Source organism: Dipodomys merriami, unplaced genomic scaffold, assembly GCF_024711535.1.
Source record: "Dipodomys merriami isolate MVZ:Mamm:240054 unplaced genomic scaffold, mDipMer1.0.p SCAF_4, whole genome shotgun sequence".
NCBI lineage: Eukaryota > Metazoa > Chordata > Mammalia > Rodentia > Heteromyidae > Dipodomys > Dipodomys merriami.
In genome coordinates this window covers 41,110,264-41,130,440 of record NW_027205603.1, presented here as the reverse complement: position 1 = coordinate 41,130,440, position 20,177 = coordinate 41,110,264, and the positions used below count along the sequence as shown (strand labels likewise).

The 20,177-nt window shown below is 35.4% G+C and overlaps 1 protein-coding gene across 1 annotated transcript in view; it reads right to left on the bottom strand.

Annotated features, from left to right (window-relative positions):
- Window positions 1-20,177, bottom strand: part of Prex2 (phosphatidylinositol-3,4,5-trisphosphate dependent Rac exchange factor 2) — a 255,380-nt gene that overhangs the window by 51,863 nt on the left and 183,340 nt on the right. The window contains exons 33-35 of the mRNA XM_069990875.1: window positions 19,025-19,127; window positions 14,143-14,286; window positions 12,528-12,642 (exon numbers count right to left, since the gene is read on the bottom strand). Of these exons, the coding sequence (XP_069846976.1) occupies window positions 12,528-12,642; window positions 14,143-14,286; window positions 19,025-19,127 (362 nt within the window). The remainder of the gene's footprint in view (window positions 1-12,527; window positions 12,643-14,142; window positions 14,287-19,024; window positions 19,128-20,177) is intronic.

Sequence of the window (20,177 nt, the reverse complement as noted above, 5' to 3'; positions counted from 1 at the left end):
GTGCTGGAAAAATTGGTTAATCAGAATTTTTCAAACTGATGGCTTTTACATTTTAAACTAACCTACAGAAATGAAAGTTTCATTTTTAATCTTGTGATTTATTCATGGCATTAAAACTTCAGTGGATGTTTGTTAAGAAATTGCTTTGTAAAACTTCCTTCCTATCAACCTATCTATGTGAGATTGATTTTCTTTGGCCTTCAAGGTTATTAAATTAAACACAGGATTTAGATATACGTTTTTCCTATAAACCTTGCTATCAATTCAGCCTAGATAAATCCACCCAGCAAGAAATGAGCCAATCTCTCTAACTGAAAACTTCCAATATTGTTATATGCACTATTTGACCAATGTATATGTAAGGATACCAAATGTGGAAAAATCACTATTTCATTCATACTTTTGATTTTGATTGTAGGATGACAAAAAATTACTTTCTTGCATTTTGTAACTACCTACAGAATCAGGCAGCAGTCAGATCATAGTGGTACAAACCTAGCTAGACATGATATTTTTCAGCTAGTTTTCAATTACACATGGCGTAAAGATCCTACTTCAAAAGGTGAGTCATGGCAGATTTGAATAAATATCCTTCCTATCTTTGGACTGTATCTAGAAGCAGTTCAATGAACAGTTAGAGGATCAGAGATATCAAGATATGATTATAACAATTCATATGATTTTTCCCCAAATCAGATGCTCAATGGAGAAATTAGAAGTGGAATTCAAGTTTAGTGGACTTTCCAGCCTCCAGTAGATGAATGTAACAGGGAATTCTACTTCATTATCCCATCTCTTCTTACCTTACCTCCACCATCACGACCTGACCTGTCATTTGACTTATTAAGCACATCTCTATTTAATTTTTCTTACTTTGGTCTTAGAAAGGCAAACTAGGTATATCACATTAGATCTATTGACAATATCTTTCCATAAAGCTAGCAAAGGATTTGTTTATCATTCCCCCTTATTTTTTCTGAATGTATCCAATTCTATGTCTGAGTTCAATAGCTTGTACATTAAGTTGAAAGTCAATCTGAAACATATTCAAGAAGTTTCTAAATTACTAATTTGTATACAATTTCATGAAATATAGTGTGAATGGAATAAAACTCTGGGCTTTCAATGTTGCATGATTATATATATATATATATATATATATATATATATATATATATATATATATTTAAAGACTTCAATGAAAATATTTTATTAAATTCAATTTTATATTTATAGAGTTCAAAACAGCTTATATTTGGCTGGGCACCAGTGGCTCATGCCTGTAATCCTAGCTACTCAGGAGACTGAGATCTGAGGATCATGGTTCAAAGCCAGCCCAGGCAGGAAAGTCCATGAGACTCTTATCTCCAATAAATCACTCAGAAAACCAGAAGTGGCACTGTAGCTCAAGAGGTAGAGTGCTAGCCTTGAGCTGAAGAGGTGAGGGACAGCATCCAGGCCCAGAGTTCAAGCCCTACAACTGACCAAAAAAATTCATATTTGATAATAATGTATACTTTATGTCCTTACGCAATTGACATATATAATGCATATAATATTATGAAGTATATGGCTTGATATATTTTTAGAATTTGATGCAAATATATGAATGATAATGGCATTTAAAATTGATACAGATAAATCTACCTTCTCTGACTATCACAATTCATAAGCTGCATTCATTATGAAGGTGCATGCATTAGTGCTCTTAATCTACAGTCAAGCTCTGGAGATTTGTTTTATTTTCAAATAACAAATAAGACTGCAACTATTTCAGATTCTGTCCATTTTCCTGGCTCCGCCTCTCACGTGCAGGGTTCTTATCACTTACAGAACTATTGTAATGGTTTCTTAACTAGTCTTACTTTTTGTTCTTCTCCTCACCTCCTAATTTGTCTTCAATTGTACTACCAGAATATAGTTTAAAACATCCCATGCTTCCCCCACACCAGGATGCTTAGAATTTACAAAATGACCTCACTTCTTACAGATCAAGGCCTCACTTCCTCAGCCAGCACCCAAGGTAGCCTGTAGCCAGAGCCCTGCACACCCCTCCTGCTCCACTGCTGTCCTCATCACCCCCAGGTCCAGCTGTGGCTTTCAGTAACTGTCCCAAGGCATGGCAAACTGGTGTTATAAATGAACTTATCATAAGTAATGCAAAACATGTGCTTGCTTTTCTTCCTACATAACTAACAGAATTTTACAAACTTGATTTACCTAAGATTAACCTTGCCCTCATTTTAAGTTGGGTAGTCTTCCTAACCTAGTTAGATTTTACAAACCAAATATTGTATTTTCCAGCCCACAAATGATATATGCATCTACATTAATTGATCAGTATGACTATATAAATTGGTTTCATGTTACAATCAGATCCTGAGTGTCAAAAGCTCTGGACCTGGGCTATATTTCCCAATTGCTATCATAATAAAGCAATGAAAAGATCATTTATAGTCATACATATGCCTTCCATGGTCTATTCTATAAAACAAAAGGCAGCTGAAATGTCAGCAAAAAGGAACTGAAAAAAATAATAAGAAAAATATTCACAGAAAAGCTTGACTAAGGTGTCTTGAATATATATTTAAGACACATTGTCCCTGTGATCAGATAGAATAGTCAGCAGAGTTAAAAATAAAATCAATCTTTATCCCATAAACACTGCCAACTTTGCCTTACATAGTGTATTTCTCTACCTGATTTTTTTGGGGGTATATTTAGTTCTTTTTGATAGTACTAGCTCTCATCTATTCTAAAGAATATTATGAACACAAAGTACTCTAATCATCTTTTTGTTTTGGTAAAAAAAAATCTTTTCTTAGCCTGGAGATAGAAAACAATGGCTTTTTTTGGTATGGAGATAGAGGTGAATCTCATCAAAGGATGCTTTGAAAATGAAGATGATTTTACTTGCTTCTACTTGTCATACGTTTAGTTTATCTATTGATGCTTATGAATATTATCACAACACAGGACTTACTACAAAAATGTCAAATTTCATAGTTAAGTAATTCTAAGCTTATATGCTGTTCTTATCTAAATATTAAACTAAGAATTCCTTTAATGAACTGGATGTGGTGGTACATTTCTATAATTCCATTACTTGGGGACTTCAGGCAGGAGGATTGAGAGTTTGAAGTCAACCTGTGCTATACAGAAAGACTTAAAATCATTCAAAAAAAGTATTCTTCTACAGCAAATGGTAAGTAAATATTAACTATAATCTTAACTTAGTGAGCCAAATAAATTAGTCTGAATTTAAATAAGATTATTTGAATTAAATGAGGCTAAGATTATATGCATCAATATATATGCAGCAGCACTACATTGGTAGTAAAGTGATGGTGTCGAGGTTTAATAGAATTTTAGTACTTTTCTGGTAAGAAAAGAGGTATGATGCTCTAAAAATGTTATTACAACTTCAACTTTACTGATGTCTTCTCATGTGAAATTTATGAACATTGACTACACTACTAAATTTTCTGAAAAGGTCTCCAACAGAGTCAGCATCTGTATACCCTCCAAATAGTCTGGAAGTTTGTGAGTATAAAACAAAGCAGACTGACTACTGAAATAAATTCAATGAAGAGATAGTATCTCCAAAGGATAGCCATGCATTACTGTATGATTTCCAATTCCACATGATGACATGGGTGACATTCACTATGAATCAAGCTTAGTGGCTGTCTTATACTAAATAGAAGGCAGGCAAATAATACACAAGGCAAAATAAAGCAAATGTAATCAAAGAAGTCACTCAGTTTTAAAGACTGTGATTAATTTCAGCCGAGGTCATAAAATGAGACAAACTGCAGGAAGATAAATTGAAGATGGGTCCTAAATAATTAAGCTCCTTTAGTAAATGGCAATGGAGCCAAAGCATGCCCTGGGCAAAGGCTGGCTTAGTAGAGGTTGAGGAAGAGGTGAAGGATAAGCCAAGGAGGCCAAACAGAGGTTCTGTTTCCAAGTCTGTTTCATGTCCTTCTTCCTTCTGAACTCCAGCCTCCATAACATCTTCCAATTTCTCCTTTCTGTTTACAGGTTTTCATGCATGCTGTTTGCTCTGCTGGACAAGAATCCCTTTCATTCAAGTTTACTTCAAGATATCTTCTTCAAATAATACATTTTTAAAAGCATTCATCCTCTCCCCATTCCTATTAAGATGCATTTGTTTTCTTGTACCCTGCCAAACACCTTACACTTTTCTCTACATAATTTGTGGCTGAACACAGTTTTACAAATTATCAGTGAAAACTTTGCAGACAAAATGTTCTTGGCAGACAGCATTCTTAACTATTCTGATGCCCAGAACATGTAGAGCTGTCCTTGGTACTCTGTATTCAGACCATGTTGAATAGACCGAAATATGCAGCTTTTTCAACACTTTTAATTTGTGTGAGAATTAAGCACTTAAATATAACATATAATTTGTAAATAGTGAATGTTCTCTATATTTCATATTAAAAAGTTAAAGAAGTCTAGAAAACACAAGCATTATGAACTAATTCAAATTTTATGTAGACTTAGTTATTTTCTCCTGCCATGGGAGAAACACTGCTCATATGAAAGATTATTGACAATCTTGAAAATTCTGCATTGGAAATAGAACGGAATTAAGCAGACATATTTGGCTTAAAGCTAATATTAGAGACACCAACATATGGAGTTTCTTGGGATTTTTTTTTTTTTTTTTTGTCAGTCGTGAGCTTGAACTCTGGGCCTGGATGCTGCTGTCCCTAAGCTCTTCAGCTCAAGGCAAGCATTCTACCACTTGAGCCACAGCACCACTTCCGGTTTTTTTGGTGGTTAATTGAAGATAAGAGTCTCAAAGACCTTCCTGCCCAGGCTGGCTTTGAACTGCGATCCTCAGATCTCTGCCTCCTGAATAGGTAGGATTACAGGCATGAGCCACTGGCAACCCGATGGAGATATTTTAAACTATAATATACAAAGAGTCTTCAACTTTGCTGAAAGATGGTATGAAAAACGTATTGAAACTTCAATGAAGTAGATAAGAATCTGGAAGTTTCTGATTAATTTGAAAAGAAATCATATATACAGAAAATAATTCAAGAAAAAAGTCATTATTTATATGCTAATTAATATTCTCTCAGACATGCTCACTGGCTCTCAGCTTTTAAGCCCAATTTCTCTTTTTTCCCCTGACAATACTGAAGGTTGAACTCAGAGCCTTGAGTTCTTGTTCAGATTTTTCGCTCACAGATGGCACTGTACCACTTAGCCATGCCCTCAATACCAGCTTTTTGTTGGTTAACTGGAGTTAAGAGTCTCTTGGATCTGTCTGCCCAGGTTTGTCTTGAAATCTCAATCCTCAGATCTCAGCCTCCTGAGCAACTAGGATTGTATGTGTAAGCCACACATGTCTGTCTAAGCCGATACTCATTGACTGTAGAATTTGCACATACAATCAGTATCAGAAATAACCTCTTTTTCATACATGGATGTACTGTTTGCCATCCAGTGAAGAATGGACACAGTATTTAATGAGGCAAGGACGCAAGGAAGGGAGAGGATGAGGCTATGAGCCCAGAGTGAGGACCAGAGACCGGGTATGAAAGCTGAAGTCCTTCATTTTCTCCTCCTGTTCCATAATTGCACTTAATGAAGGAAAGGTCAGAACATCCACACTTCCTTTGTATTCAGAGGTAGAGAGAAGTAGCACACTTCACAGAGTTGCTATCATAGAAATGAATAATCAAAACCCATACATCTAGATGATATTTCTTAGTTGAAAATACTGTCCAAAACGTATGGTTCTAAGATTGATATCTGTGTAACATTTTTTAATAAAATATTTTTGGCCTTTGAAAAATCTTCTACAAAGAAAATGTGCTTTATCCACAAATGTACACACCAAGAGAATATCTACTTTGTTTTCTTCCTGTTAAGATGATGAATTTACTTTTAGATACCCCAAACCATAAGCCCTCAAAAATTCCAAGGGAACAAAAATCAATGGTTTTCTGTATGTCAGTAACGAGAAGAGCAGCTGAAATCAGGAAAGCATTCATAATAGCCCCACAAAAAAAATACCTAGGAATTAACTTAACCAAAGAAGTGAGGACCTCTATGATGAAAACTTTAAAGATCTGAAAAAGGAAATTAAAGCAGAACTTAGAAAGTGGAAAAACCTCCCATGCTCCTGAAATGGGAGAATTAACATCGTGAAAATGGCAATACTGCCAAAGGCTATCTACAATTTATATGAGATACCTAATAACATCCCAACCTCATTCTACAATGAAATAGAAGAAGCAATCCAAAAATTCATATGGAAAAATAAAAGACCCTGAATAGCAAAAACAATCCTTAACAGAAAAAACAGTGCTGGCAGAATATCAATGCCAAACTTCAAATTCTACTACAAAGCCATAGTCATCAAAACAGCTTGGTACTGGCACAAGAACAGACATAAGGAGCAATGGAAAGAACTGAAAACCCATAAATGAACCCACAGACCTATAGCCACCTAATCTTCGATAAGGGAGCTAAAAACATAGACTGGAAGAAAGATAGCCTCTTCAGTAAATGGTGGTACAAAACTGGTTAAACACCAGTAGAAAACTATAGCTAGATCCTTCTATATCATCCTGCACCAGAATCAACTCCAAATGGATCAAAGACATCGAAGTCAAAGCAGACAACCTGAAAACATTTCAGGAAGGAGTAGGAGAAACTCTAGGGCTCCTTGGCTCAGGACAACAAATCAAAGAAAGGTTGGAAAAATGGAATTACATGAAACTGCAGAGCTTCTGCATGACAAAGGACATAGCAAGCAAGATCAATAGAAAGCCTACAGATTGGGAGAAGATCTTCACTAGCCATACAATGGACAAGGGTCTCATATCTAAAATATACCTGCAACTCAAAAAATTAAATCCCTCAATAACAAATCCTCAAAGAAACAACTGCCCAATAAATAAGTGGGCTAAGGACTTACAGAGACACTTCTCTGACGAGGAAATAAGAATGGCCAATAGACACATGAAGAAATGCTCAGCTTCTCTAGTCATAAAAGCAATGCAAATCAAAACAACACTGAGATTCCACCTCACCCCAGTTAGAATGGTTATAATCAAGAACTCTAATAACAACAGATGCTGGAGGGGATGTGGACAGAAGGGAACCTTACTGCATTGTTGGTGGGAGTGTAAACTTGTTCAAACTCTTTGGAAAGCAGTATGGAGGTTCCTCATAAAACTCCACATAGAGCTCCCCTATGACCCAGCAATCCCACTTTTGGGCATTTACCAAATGATCACAAACAAGACCATACTAAAGCTACCAGCACAACTTATGGTTATCGCAGCATTATTTACCATAGCTAAGATATGGAACCAACCCAGATGCTCCTCAGTAGATGAATGGGTCAAGAAAATGTGATATTATATATATACACACACACACACACACACACACACACACACACACACACACACACACACACACACACACACACACACACACACACACACACACACACACATATAGTGGAATTCTATGCCTCCATCAGAAAGAATGACATTGCCCCATTTGTTAGGAAATGGAAAGACTTTGGAAAAATTATATTAAGCGATGTAAGCTAGACTCAAAGAAACATAGGTCCATGGTTTCCCTTATCTGCAATAACTCGTATATGTCTAGGACAAGCAGAAGAGGTTAAAAGCTATGTACATCTGACCATATAACCTGATGCTAACAAAAATGAACCTCAAGATAGGGACACAAGCAATTTTATCTTTCTTGCTTTTCTTGTTAATGTACTTAACATGTACTATGTGATTTCTTTTGTTTCCTTGTATGTTCTTCCCCCATGGCATAACCTTTGTTGTCACTGTATTTGTTTCCAGTATCCTGCATCTTATATATACATTTTTCTAATTTGGGGAGGGGAAAGGAAATAAAATGCTGAAATAACGATACAGGTTGACCCACTGTAACAATGAGATGTACAAGACATTATGTTGAAAACAAACTTTACAATTTTGCAGGTGGGTGGTGGGAGGATAGGGGAGGTAGGGAGGAAAGGGATGATAGGGGAAAAACAAAGGAGGGGGTAACAATGCTCAATAGGAAATGGACTCATTACCTTGCTCATGTAACTGTAACCTATCTGTACAGTATCTTTACAATAAAAATATATATTAAAAATTAAAAATAATTCCAAGGGAAGCTGTGACCAAACAAAAATAATAAATGATCACAGTAGCTAACGTGTATGTTGTTTCCTTTTGACTTTTAAATTTGCTATGTACTTTATACTGAATGTAAGGTTAAAAAGTAATAACCTAGGCTTCTGAAATTGCAAGGACTATCTGGATAGGGTGAATACTGTTCACATTTAGAAATTATCTCATTAGTCACTGTATAGTGGTGCTTATGCCAATAAAGAGCAAACACTAAAATGAAAGGGTCTGGGAATGATAAATTACTTTTAAGTAGGGCAAGGAAAAATGAGACTGATGGAGAAGGTGGCTCAGGGCCAGATGGAATAAAAAGGAAAGCCATAGGCAGCGGAGAGCTCAGAAAGCAGGGGGAGGATGGAGCAGGGAGGGTATAACGAAGCCCATACTCCTGAATTTATCAGCAATTTCACAGACACGTTAATGAACAGAAGGAAATTAATCAAGAACGTTATCTAACATGGCCCACAAGGGGGGGGTATATTTTAGAAATGGCTTGGCCTTGTTCATGGCGGAGTCGGGGGGAGGGGGTGACCCAGCAACCTAAGTGTCTTTAGGCTTGTGGGTTCAGGGACATAGAGAATATGACAAGGTTCCCAGGTCTATATTTCATAGAGGTCAAAGGAGAAAGGTCAGCAAACCTGCTTCATTACTGCTTGTGAAAACTTTACCCACTTTTCGGATTATTTGCAACTGATACCTAAAATATAAATGGACATCATGGATGTTCCACTGTCCTTAAGAGATGTCGGACGATGCCCTACAACACAATACAATTGGCCTCTGTGTATGTCTCTTGCATGCAACATTATTCTTCAATGTTTAGATCCAACTGGCTTTGTCTTCCTCAAACATTATAAGCTTGTTCCCAGGACTGGTACGCATCAAGACACTGACAGCAATCTTCTCCTATAGTCTGGCAAGTCTATATCCTTATAGTGACAGAAGCAGTGGTCCCTGGACATGTTAGATATGTCAATATAGTATATCATTTATGGCACTTTGAACTTATAACCTAAAGAAGGCTAATCAAACAACAGTTTATTTCCAGACTAAGGAGGAGATGACTTTTTCTGGAGTCTAGTTGGTAAATAAACTTTTATGTCCAGAATGAGATGTTTTCTCAGCAACAGAAGGAAAAAGGCATTCAAGTTGTGAGGAAGCACTTTTTAAGAGGAGCAGTAAGTACCCTGGAAATAGTCACTGTGGTTGTAGGTCTAAAGAACAGACAAAAATATGGAACCAACCTAGATGCCCCTCAGTAGATGATCAAGAAAATGTGGTATATATACACAATGGAATTCTATGCCTCCATCAGAAAGAATGACATTGCCCCATTTGTTAGGAAATGGAAAGGCTTGGAAAAAATTATATTAAGTGAAGTAAGCCAGGCCCAAACAAACATAGGTCCTATGGTTTCCCTTATTTGCAATATCTAGTATATGTCTGAGTCAAGCAGAAAAGGTCAGATAAGATGATGTTAGGGAAAGGACCCTAAGATATGTATTTAAATGTTTTGTTTTCTTTCATGCGATTGTTTCTAACACTTTTATAAGATTTCTTTGTTGCTTTGTATGTCCCTCCCCCACAGTATAACCCCTGCTTTCACTGTATTTGATGTGGGTATAATTTGTGGAGGGGAAGGGGAAAAACAAATCGTTTAAATAGGGATACAGGTGGACCCATTGCAACAATGAGATGTACAAGTCGTTATGTCGAAAAGGAACTTTACAACTTTGGTGGGGGGAGTGGGGAGGGCAGGGAGGATTGGATGGGGGGGCAGGGGGAGGATGGGAAGGGTAAACAAAGGAGGAGACTACAATGCTTGATAAGAAATGTACTCATTATCTTGCCCATGTAATTGTAACCCCTCTGTACAGTATTTTCACAATAAAAAAAAGAATAGAAAAAATTACCTGAGATCAATTTAAGAGATCAATTTAAGACAATTTGTGTTTATAGAGTATCAGGAAAAATAAAAGAAAAAATTAATAACTTATATAAGAAACTAGCAGGAAGTAAGGAGGAAGGTAATTGCCTTCTTGTGCAAAGGAAATCTAATATATAACAAGAAGAATGTGCAGCAGGGCATTCCTGACAGCCGCTCTGAATTTGTACAGAGGAGTTCGTACTTTTAAAAATGTTTCCTTAAGGGAAGATACATTAATCTCTTTTCTTAGGCTAGAATAGCACATAATTGAAATGTGTGCTATTTACTTCTTCAGGAATCATTAATAAACATTTCAGCCATGATCTGCTGTATATGAAAATACATTATATTTCTATTTTTTTTTTAGAAGAATCAAGGGTGAGAATGGTATGCTACATACCCCCTTGTTTTTGATACTTATATTTACACATTGTAATGCAATTATACACACATAAGTAGAAGATGGCTTACCCCAAAACACTTTGATAAACACGATGTGAGGCAAAGAGATCAGACAAAAAGATCTTGTATGAGCAAGAAGATGGGATATCTTTCTATATAACTGTATCATCTCAGAAAAAAAACAACCCTGAATTCTGTAGTAATCATCAAGTAAGATGAAAGGCTTTAAGAGAGATTTGATGTTCCTTCTAGGCTTGGAACAATGGTTCTGAAATTTGAGTGTGTAAAGGCATCACAGGAAAGGTTGTTACAACCACTGAGCCAATCCAAGTATCTTGTTGTAGTTGTTTTCCAAAAATTCGCAGACATTACTGATGCTGCTAGTCTGAGGAGGTCATCTTTTAAGAGCTTCAGATCAAGGGATTGCTCTCCAATTCTGGATGTACATTAAAATGTTATAGAGAGATCTAGTACCCATGTTTTACTCTAGTTCCCAAATATAAGTAATTTTTTGTGCAGGATTCTCTCCTAGCAGTATATACTAAATCATACAATGTTGTTGTTGTTGTTGTTCAACAACTGGAGATACTGGTGGCAGTACCAGGACTGAGAACATGGAGTGGCTAATATTTTGGGTAGAAAAAGGAAGTCCAGAGTCAATGATGAAAGGTCTTCACTACCAAGCTGAGGAACATATGAGTCCTTTCGGGGTCAATGTGGTATCATCACAGTCCTTTCAGTAGAAGAGTGATATAATGTGGAAGCAAGATCCTGTAAGACTAGGAGATTACCTAGGATGTAATGGAAATCAAATCTAAGGGTGTATGCTCAGAATGGTGTGTTCCATTAAAATGTTTTATTTTTGTATCTTTAATTAAAAGATAACTTGGAATATATTTTATCAGCTGTAAACAATATCTCCTCTGTTAACAACAGTTGCTAACTAAAAGATTTTTTACTAGGTAGAATTTGAGTTTCCTAAACCAATGTTTCTTAGACCGGAAAGGTACTCTGCAGGAATTTAAGATCACTTTTTTTCTAGTCTGTTAAGAGTCATTACATGGTATTCAATTGAGAAATGATAGTCTGCTAATGCAACAAAATTGAACCATTATAAGAGATAGCCCAGTCAGAATAATCAGGATCACCTCAACTATATTTCCAGAGGAAGAAAAAAACGAGTGTATGAAGATCTTAGGGATGTGAAATAGAGAATCAAGAGAGGATAAAATGAAGGATAAAACATAGAATCTAAGGAGAAACAGCAGAATGTGAGACAGTGATTAGAAGGCAATGCATTCCCACTGGAAGAAAGCCCTACACTGGTCAAAGGATCAGAGCCAACACCACCCTCTGCTGGGCATATTGGGAATTATTTTATCTTCATAGCTTAGCCAAATTACAAAAACTGGAAAATATAGTATTTTTTGACTAATGAAGACTCAAGGTGGAACAGAAATAGTTTTAAGAATAAAAGAACAGGTCAGGTATCAGTGGCTCATGCCTGTAATCCTAGCTACTCACGCACCTGATCTGAGTAAAGTAATTCCAAGCTAACCAGGCCAGCAAAGTCCCTGAGAGTCTTATGTCTAGTTAACCACCAAAATCCAGAAAGTGGAGCTGAGGCTTAAGAGGTAGAGCACTAGTCTTAAGCAAAAAAGGTCAGGGAAAGATCTCAGGCTCTGAGTTCAAGCCCCAGGATTGGCACACACAAAAAAGTTAGAACATTTAACTTCATCTCTTTATATTCTTCAGAAAATAAAACATTAGCATGAAAAATTTCAATCGTTTTTCTTAATTATTTTTATTTGGAACATACATTATCATCAGCATATCCGAACCATTAGGCATTATATAAAAGGACTTTAAGTCCCAAAAGAAATATCATTAATAATATAACATAAAGAAAATGTCACAAATTTTTATTTATGTGTTCAAAATAGTCTAATTTAAAAACTATAACAAAACAAAATAGGACTGTTACCTACCGGAGCTTCTGGTTATATTGTTTAACCTTTTCCAAGGATGCTGCATTTATCTGGGCTTGAAATTCTTCCACAGAAACATTGTCTCTATAGTAATATCCTTCCATACTTTCCAGGGCTATGCAAACAAGACAATGTAAATTTACACGCAAGTCTGTAAATTAACTTCTGCACGGGAAGTCTAATTTCATTGACTCTTGATAGCTGTATCAAATAGCTTCAATGATAAGCATACAAGTAAGAAAGAATTCTTTCCAAAAATGAAAAAAAACTATTCTTGTACTCTCAAAATAAATACCAAATATTTGGTGATTTTTCTGATAAATAGGCAAAGAAAATTTCTAGTTTAGACTGTCCTCTATTTTTAATACATTTTGCATACATTTTAGAAGTCTGGGCCACCCCAAAATACATTTCTCTGGCTCAACGATTATTCTGAGCTGATTATTTTGAGAAATTGCAAGCTCAAGAGCAGCTCTGAAAATATAAAGTGTTTTGTAAGGGAAATTTGCATCAATAAAGGAAATTTGCATTTGTCAGATTGACTCTCACCTTCTCAGTGGAGAAGGCCCTGACTTTCATCTGCAGGGCAAACCATGTTTTTACATTGTGCTCTTTCTGCTACCTCCCAGCAACTAGAACTATCTTCTTTGTTTCAACAGATAATGGTACAAGCAACCAGAACTATCTTCTTTGTTTCAACAGATAATGGTACAATAGTCCCCCCCCTCATCCACAGGAGATCCCTTCTAAGACCTCCAGTGGATGCTTGAAAACCAGTATTAGTAATGCCTTGTAGGGATTTTCCCCCTATAAGTAAAGTTAACAGAACTTGTTTTTCTTTCTTTATGATTTAAAAAGTAGAAGTCTTAGTTTCCCCATATATCTCAATTAGTTGAGAACTTTCGTGTGTGTGTGTGTGTGTGTGTGTGTGTGTGTGTGTGTGTGTGTGTGTGTGTGTGTGTGTGTGTGTGTGTGTGTGTGTGTGTGTGTGTGTGTGTGTGTGTGTGTGTGTGTGTTGCTCCTGGAACTTGAACTCAGGGCTTACATGCTATCTCTGAGCTTTTGTGCTCAAGGGTAGGCTCTTTATCACTTGAGTCACACTCTACTTCTGACTCGTTGGTGGTTAATTGAAGATAAGCGTTTATCACCTATGCTGGCTTTGAACCTCAATTCTCAAATCTCAGCCTCCCAAGTAGCTAGGATTATAGGCATGGGCCACCAGTGCCTGACTGAGAACTTTCACCTTTTTACTTAAAGTAAGTATTTTATGGCTTCTCTGGGATATTCCAATTATCAGCATCACTCTTCTTGCATTGTAGGATTTTATTAAGTAAAATAAGGGTTTCACAAGCACAAAGATATCAGAAAAGTCAATGATCTGATCATCTGGGTCACCTAACTGAATAGCAGGCATATAGTGTATCTTGCATCATGGATACACTGGACAAAGGGAAGATAATTATTTCTCTAATAAACATTTATAGAATAATTGCCTAAATACCATGATTATTCAAATTAGTGAAAAAAGTCATGATTGTTAAGATTAAATTTACCTATAACTATTGATAAAGATAGAAATTAATTAAATACATGAAGCACAAAGAAAAAAGTTTACCTTGTGCAAAGAGAACGGGATGAATTTTAAATCCTCCGCCATTTTTCAACCTTTGGGGTAGTTGTTCAAAATGATAACTATCTAGGTAGAAGTAAACTTTCAGAGCTTGCCGGCTTCCTTCTGCTTGGTATGTCAGAGAAACATCTGAAATGATATTGAATGTTAGGTTACTCCTAATAATAATCACGAAAGCTTTGCATGAGTTATATTAGTTATACATAAGTGATTCATTGTAGGGCGTGCTGTTATAAATAACATTGATTTTTAAATTTTATATTCCATGTTCACTGCTGCATCATGATATATAGGGAAGTAATTGCCTTGGGGATATATTAACTTTGTTTCTGTACTTGATCATTAGTTCTAAGGGATTTCTGTTGTGGTTTTTAGATTTTCCACAGAGATGATCATCATGCTTCATTTTTGTTCACCTTGCCTATGAACAAAGATAGTTTCATTTCTTCCGTGCTAATCTTGGTACTTCCTATTCCCTTTTCTTGTCTTATTGCATTAGCAAGGACTTCTAGCACAGTACTGAAAAGGAATGGAGGCATAGTCTTTGTTTGTTCCTGATAATGAGAAATCTTGTAGTTTCTCAGCATTAAATATGATAATAGAGGTTTTACAGGTGTTCTTTATTATGCTGAATAAGTTTTTATGTTTCTAGTTTACTGAAAGTTCTTATTATGAGTAAAGGCTATATTTTGTCAATTCTTTATGACATCTCCTGATGTGATTATGTGATTTCTACTTTTAGCCAGTCATGTAATGGATTTTATTACTTGATTTTCAGTACTGAATCAGAAGTGCATATTTAAGGTAAATCCCACTTGATTATAGAATGTAATTCATTGTATACATGGTTAGATTTGGGGAATTGTTACCAGTACAAGACGTTCTTTGATGGAAATGATATCTGTGCTTTCCTATAGTATTCTTAGTTTTGACTCCATTATGGAATGGGTGCCTGGTAATTTTTAGCAAATTTTAGTCCCTTAGTTCCCAGCATATGTTCATTTAAGTTTGTAAAAGTCATATAATATGGGAGTCCCCAGATGCACCATCATTTTCCTATCAATTCTATCATTCATTTAACAGACAGATTGGTTACACAGAAGCAAAAGAATTTAACAAATTAAAATACAAATGACAGAGAGGAAAGGGAAACTACAAAATAGAAGTATCTGGTTTTCATAAATTTGTATTTTATTCAGTGTTCATGCATTTTTTTTTTCATTTTAGGAACCAGAAGTTAAGATCTATCCAATACATAAAACACTATCAATTTGCAATCCTTTGATAACTTATTTCTCTTTCATAACTTCTCTTAAAACTATAGTAAAAAAAATAAAATAAGTGTTATTATATGGCAAAAAGATGTTTTAAGTTTTAATGAAACATCTCCTTTATTGATATTGGAGAAATAAACATTAAATAACAAGAAGTGTGTCATCTGCAATCGCAAATGTCATTTGACCTTGAACTCTACTTTTGTATCAGTCTTGTTTCAAGAAAGAGGTTTGAAGTAGCAAATGTGAATTAAGAATGTGTATTAAATGCTTACTATGTTTTGGTCTTAATTGTTTAAGTATTTAGTGTGAATATTTGAGTTTTATAGGAAGACTGTACATTTTTTTACTAAGGTGAAAACATTTGTCACGATTAAGTGTCATAAAAAGGAGACGATTTACGATAGCACTGTGAAAAACTCCTACAGTATTTTAATTCTCAAGTTGGTTGATTTTTATTAAAGATCAGTAAGTTTAGGACCTTTAAAAATAGCTACAAAAATTTGGAAAGATAATTTTTAATGACTGTAAGGCAAGGACAGAAGTTGATTCATTTTTGATTGGGTGTTTGGGAAACAACTGTACAAAAACCCATGCCAATTTTGTTAACGGTTGCTATGTGCTAATTTTGTTAATTGTTGCTATGTGCTCTGTGTCTTGAATGTACTTAGCAAGTATGCCCCAAGGACTCATTTCGACTAAAATTATGAATGAGACAGCCTTCCTAGGGGATTTTGAATCCAAACCATGTATAGCCAACTTCTTATTCAGTCAAGTGAGACATCTGTTATGTCAAAACATAGCAACTTTTCTTATTACAGGATTCCATATGCAGTACTGTACTAAGTCTGTTGCTTTAGTTAATGCGAATCTGATTTAGTAGTCTCACTGAGTAACAGGTCATGTCCAGTCTAAGCTGATGTACATGAGCACTTTGAATATATTAGTATCTGGTAATTTACAGGATTTTTCATAAAGACTAAAAATATTACTCAAAATGTACTCTCCAGGCAAAACCACAAAATTCTATGAAAGAGATAACCCAAATTAAATAAATAAAGAGAAATGTTTACAATTAGGAAGTCTCAATATTATCAAGATGTCATTTATTCTCATCCTGATGTATGTATGGTTTTAATGCAATCCCAGTCAAAATTCTGAATTGTTTCACAGATAAGAGAAAATGGTGCTAAAGTTTCTATGAAGAGGCAAAAGAGTCAGAAGAGTAAACACAATATTGGAAAGATAAGAACATACTTGGAGGGCAGACATTATCTGATGTGAAGGATTATGAGAAAGCTAAAGCAAGGCTGTAGTGTTGACCAAAGGAAGGACAAGTACACCACTGCATTCTAGAAATAGCTCAGAAGTAGACCCACGTAAATACAATCCACCTGACTTGGACAAGGGAGCAAAGGCAACATGACAGAGAAAAAAATCATCATTTCAACACATGGTTCTGACACAAGTGGGTGCCTACAGAAAATAAAACTGAATCTAAGCACTGGACTTACATCCCTCAAAAATTACATCAAAATGAATCAAAGACCCAAATGTGAACTGTGAAACTATATGCATCCTAGAAGATAACGTAAGAAAAAACCCTAGATGACTTCAGATGACATTTTAGAAATAACACCTCAGTCACAATCAAGAAAATGAGAATTTATAAGCTGGGCTTCATTAAAATTTAAAACTTCTGCTCTATGAAAAATACTGTAAAAAATAAGAAGACAAGCAATGGATGAGGGGAAATTTTTCACAAAAGGCACTTCTGGTAAAGAGAAAAGTCATCCCAAATAGATGAAGCATTCTCAAAACCCAACAGGTTAAACTTTTTAAAAAATCTTTTAAAATATGCATAATATTGTGGAATTGAGAATCATTAGGTTTTACTTGTAGAACTGTAACTTCAATGAAAAAAATCAAACTTCACTATTACTACTATATAATGAAGAAGAATGGGGTGAGCCATTGTATCTAGTTCAGAAAATCAGTCTCTTTAATACAACACAATGTTACCAGTGATGCTACAAATAAAGGTTTCTGAAAATGCAAAGTAATAAAGTATGGGGCATGATACAAGTACTTAGCTGAATATCACATTAAACCACATAAAACATTAATTCAAATACATTATCTTTTCTTTTTTTCATTGATTATTGAGATAGAGTATCACTTTCTGCCTGAACTTGTACCGGATCACAATCATCCCAAATTTTACACTTTCTACCTTAGCTGATGACAGACATATACCACCACATCCAAGTTGGTTGAGGAGGAGTGTCACAAACACTTTTGTATCAGCTGGCCTTGAGCTGCCATCCTACTGATCTCGGCTTCCATAGTAGCTAGGATTACAGGACTGAGCCACTGCCTCAGAGTCAAATATATTATCTTATTTAAGTCCCTTAAGTTAGAGAAAACTCGTATTTGCAGGTAAGAATGGGCCCAGGATTTGAACTCAGGTTTCTTGAGGCCAAAGTCATTGGTCTCTTTTCACCTCATGCTTCCTCCCTTCTCCTTTCACAGACTTTAAACCAACAAATCTCCATTTCAGTGCTGTGGATTTTTATAAGTCAATCTAACTCCTCTTCTTCTATATATGTAGAAAGATGAACCTACCTGCAATGAAGAATAATAAAGTTCTAGTTTTCTTATGTCGATTACATGAGACATTATGACTCTTTGAGTACTGAATAATTCTCTTCTTTACTGAATAAACTTCAAATGTGAACTGAATTTCTTTTTTTCTTGTCAGTTCTGGCATTTGAATTTAGGGGCCCTGTTCTCTCAATCAACTTTCTTGCTCATGAATGGTGCTCTACCACTTAAGCTATACCTCCAGTCTGCTGTTAATTTGCTGGTGAACTGGGAATAAAGTCTCATGGACGTTTCTTCCTGAGCTAGCTTTGAACCAGGTTTTCCAGTCTCAGCCTCCTGAGTAGCAAGGATTACTGGCATGAGCCGTGGGCACCTGGATTACTATTATATTCACTTAGGAAAACACAGGAGACAGATAGTGGTAATATTAAAAAGTTGTTAAAGACATTTTGGATTGGCAGACAGCTTTACTTTAAACCTATTTAGGACATTGTTGAAAGAGTAGATAAATAATGATAACTTGCAGAAACTAAAAGACATGGTGAACCAATGGCACGGGCTCACACCTGTAATCCTAGCTACATGGGAGGCTGAGATCTGAGGGCTGAGGTTTGAAACCAGGAGAGAAAAGTCCTTGTGACTCTTATCTTCAATTAATCACCAAAAAGCCAGAAGTGGAGGTATAGCTCAAGAGGCAGAGCACTAGCCTTGAATGAAAAAGCAAAGCAAGAACATGAAGTCTAATGAGCTCAAGCTCCAGGACTGGCACAAAATAAATGAAATGAAATGAAAATACATACACAGGTACTTCTAGTTACCTTTCTGAGGCATACAACTCCTAGGCTACAGCCTTTGCTTGATTTAATGGTGAAAAACATTTTAAAATTCATAGAACACACACAAAAAACAGATAAAGAAAGTAACATCAAAGTTATATCATAAGTTACTATTTTATGGGAAAGAAATTCTATAAACATATAACTACTTACTTGCAACCAACGGTTCCTCTTCTGATGGTCTGAAGTAAAAGGAAACCTTCTCTAAATCAAACAGTGCAACCAGGGTATCTTCTAGCATGGCTTGTTCATCCGTCTACAAAGAACAAAGAAACATAGTATATAACATATGACACTATACTGTGATGCAAGAGTTTGATGCTGAAAAGGAAATTAACAAGTACCAGAAAATTCCAAGTCCATTGTTCGTTTTCCTTTACTTACTGGTGTATTTATTTATTTAGATACTTTAATTCAAGGCCTCCCACTTGTCAGGTATGATATTTAGCTCTTTTGCTTTAGTTATTGTTCAGATAAGATCTTGTGCTTTTTCTACAGGAAGATGATCCTCCTAATCTCTACCACCTGAGTAGCTATAATTACAAATATGCTCAACCACGCCAAGCCCTTATATGCTGTTGTAGTTTTCCTTGCTTAATTGGTTATACACACACCTGTGCAGCCTATTTGGCAGCTAGATTATATTCATATTGATTTAATTTACAAATAATGCGTGAAGAGCACATTGTTTGCCATGAGTAACTTCATATTTTTTTAAAAAACAGCTAAAAAACAAATGCACTGTTTTATTTAAAAGCCGCATTACATAACAGCTATTCTTTTTTTACAGTAAGATAATTTATTTATGTTTCCATTTGCTGTTGCTATAACTGTAATAAAAGCAATTTTCATGTGTGTATATATAACTTTTTCATATTATATATGTATACACATATATATAACACATATACATATACATATATATGTGTGTGTGTGTGTATATATATATATATATATATATATATATATATATATATATATATATAACTGTTGGATCCAACGTTTTTAATCATTTGCCTATTCTTACAACATACACTTTTCTAGAAATGCAGGATATGGCCCAGTGGTATGTCTCATTTTTCTGGTACTGGATTCTTCCCTCTATTAGCAGTTCATAAATTCTCCACAAGAGTACTGGATTCATTTCATCATGAAAGTATAATTAGGTTTACCATAGACTGATTTACTTGTAAAAGTAACATTTGTTTCCTTGAGAATGTGACTGATCTTTTCAAACCATCACTTCAACAAAATACCTTAACAAGGTGCTATAAGCTTGCACCATGTTTTAGGGGCAGCATTATTT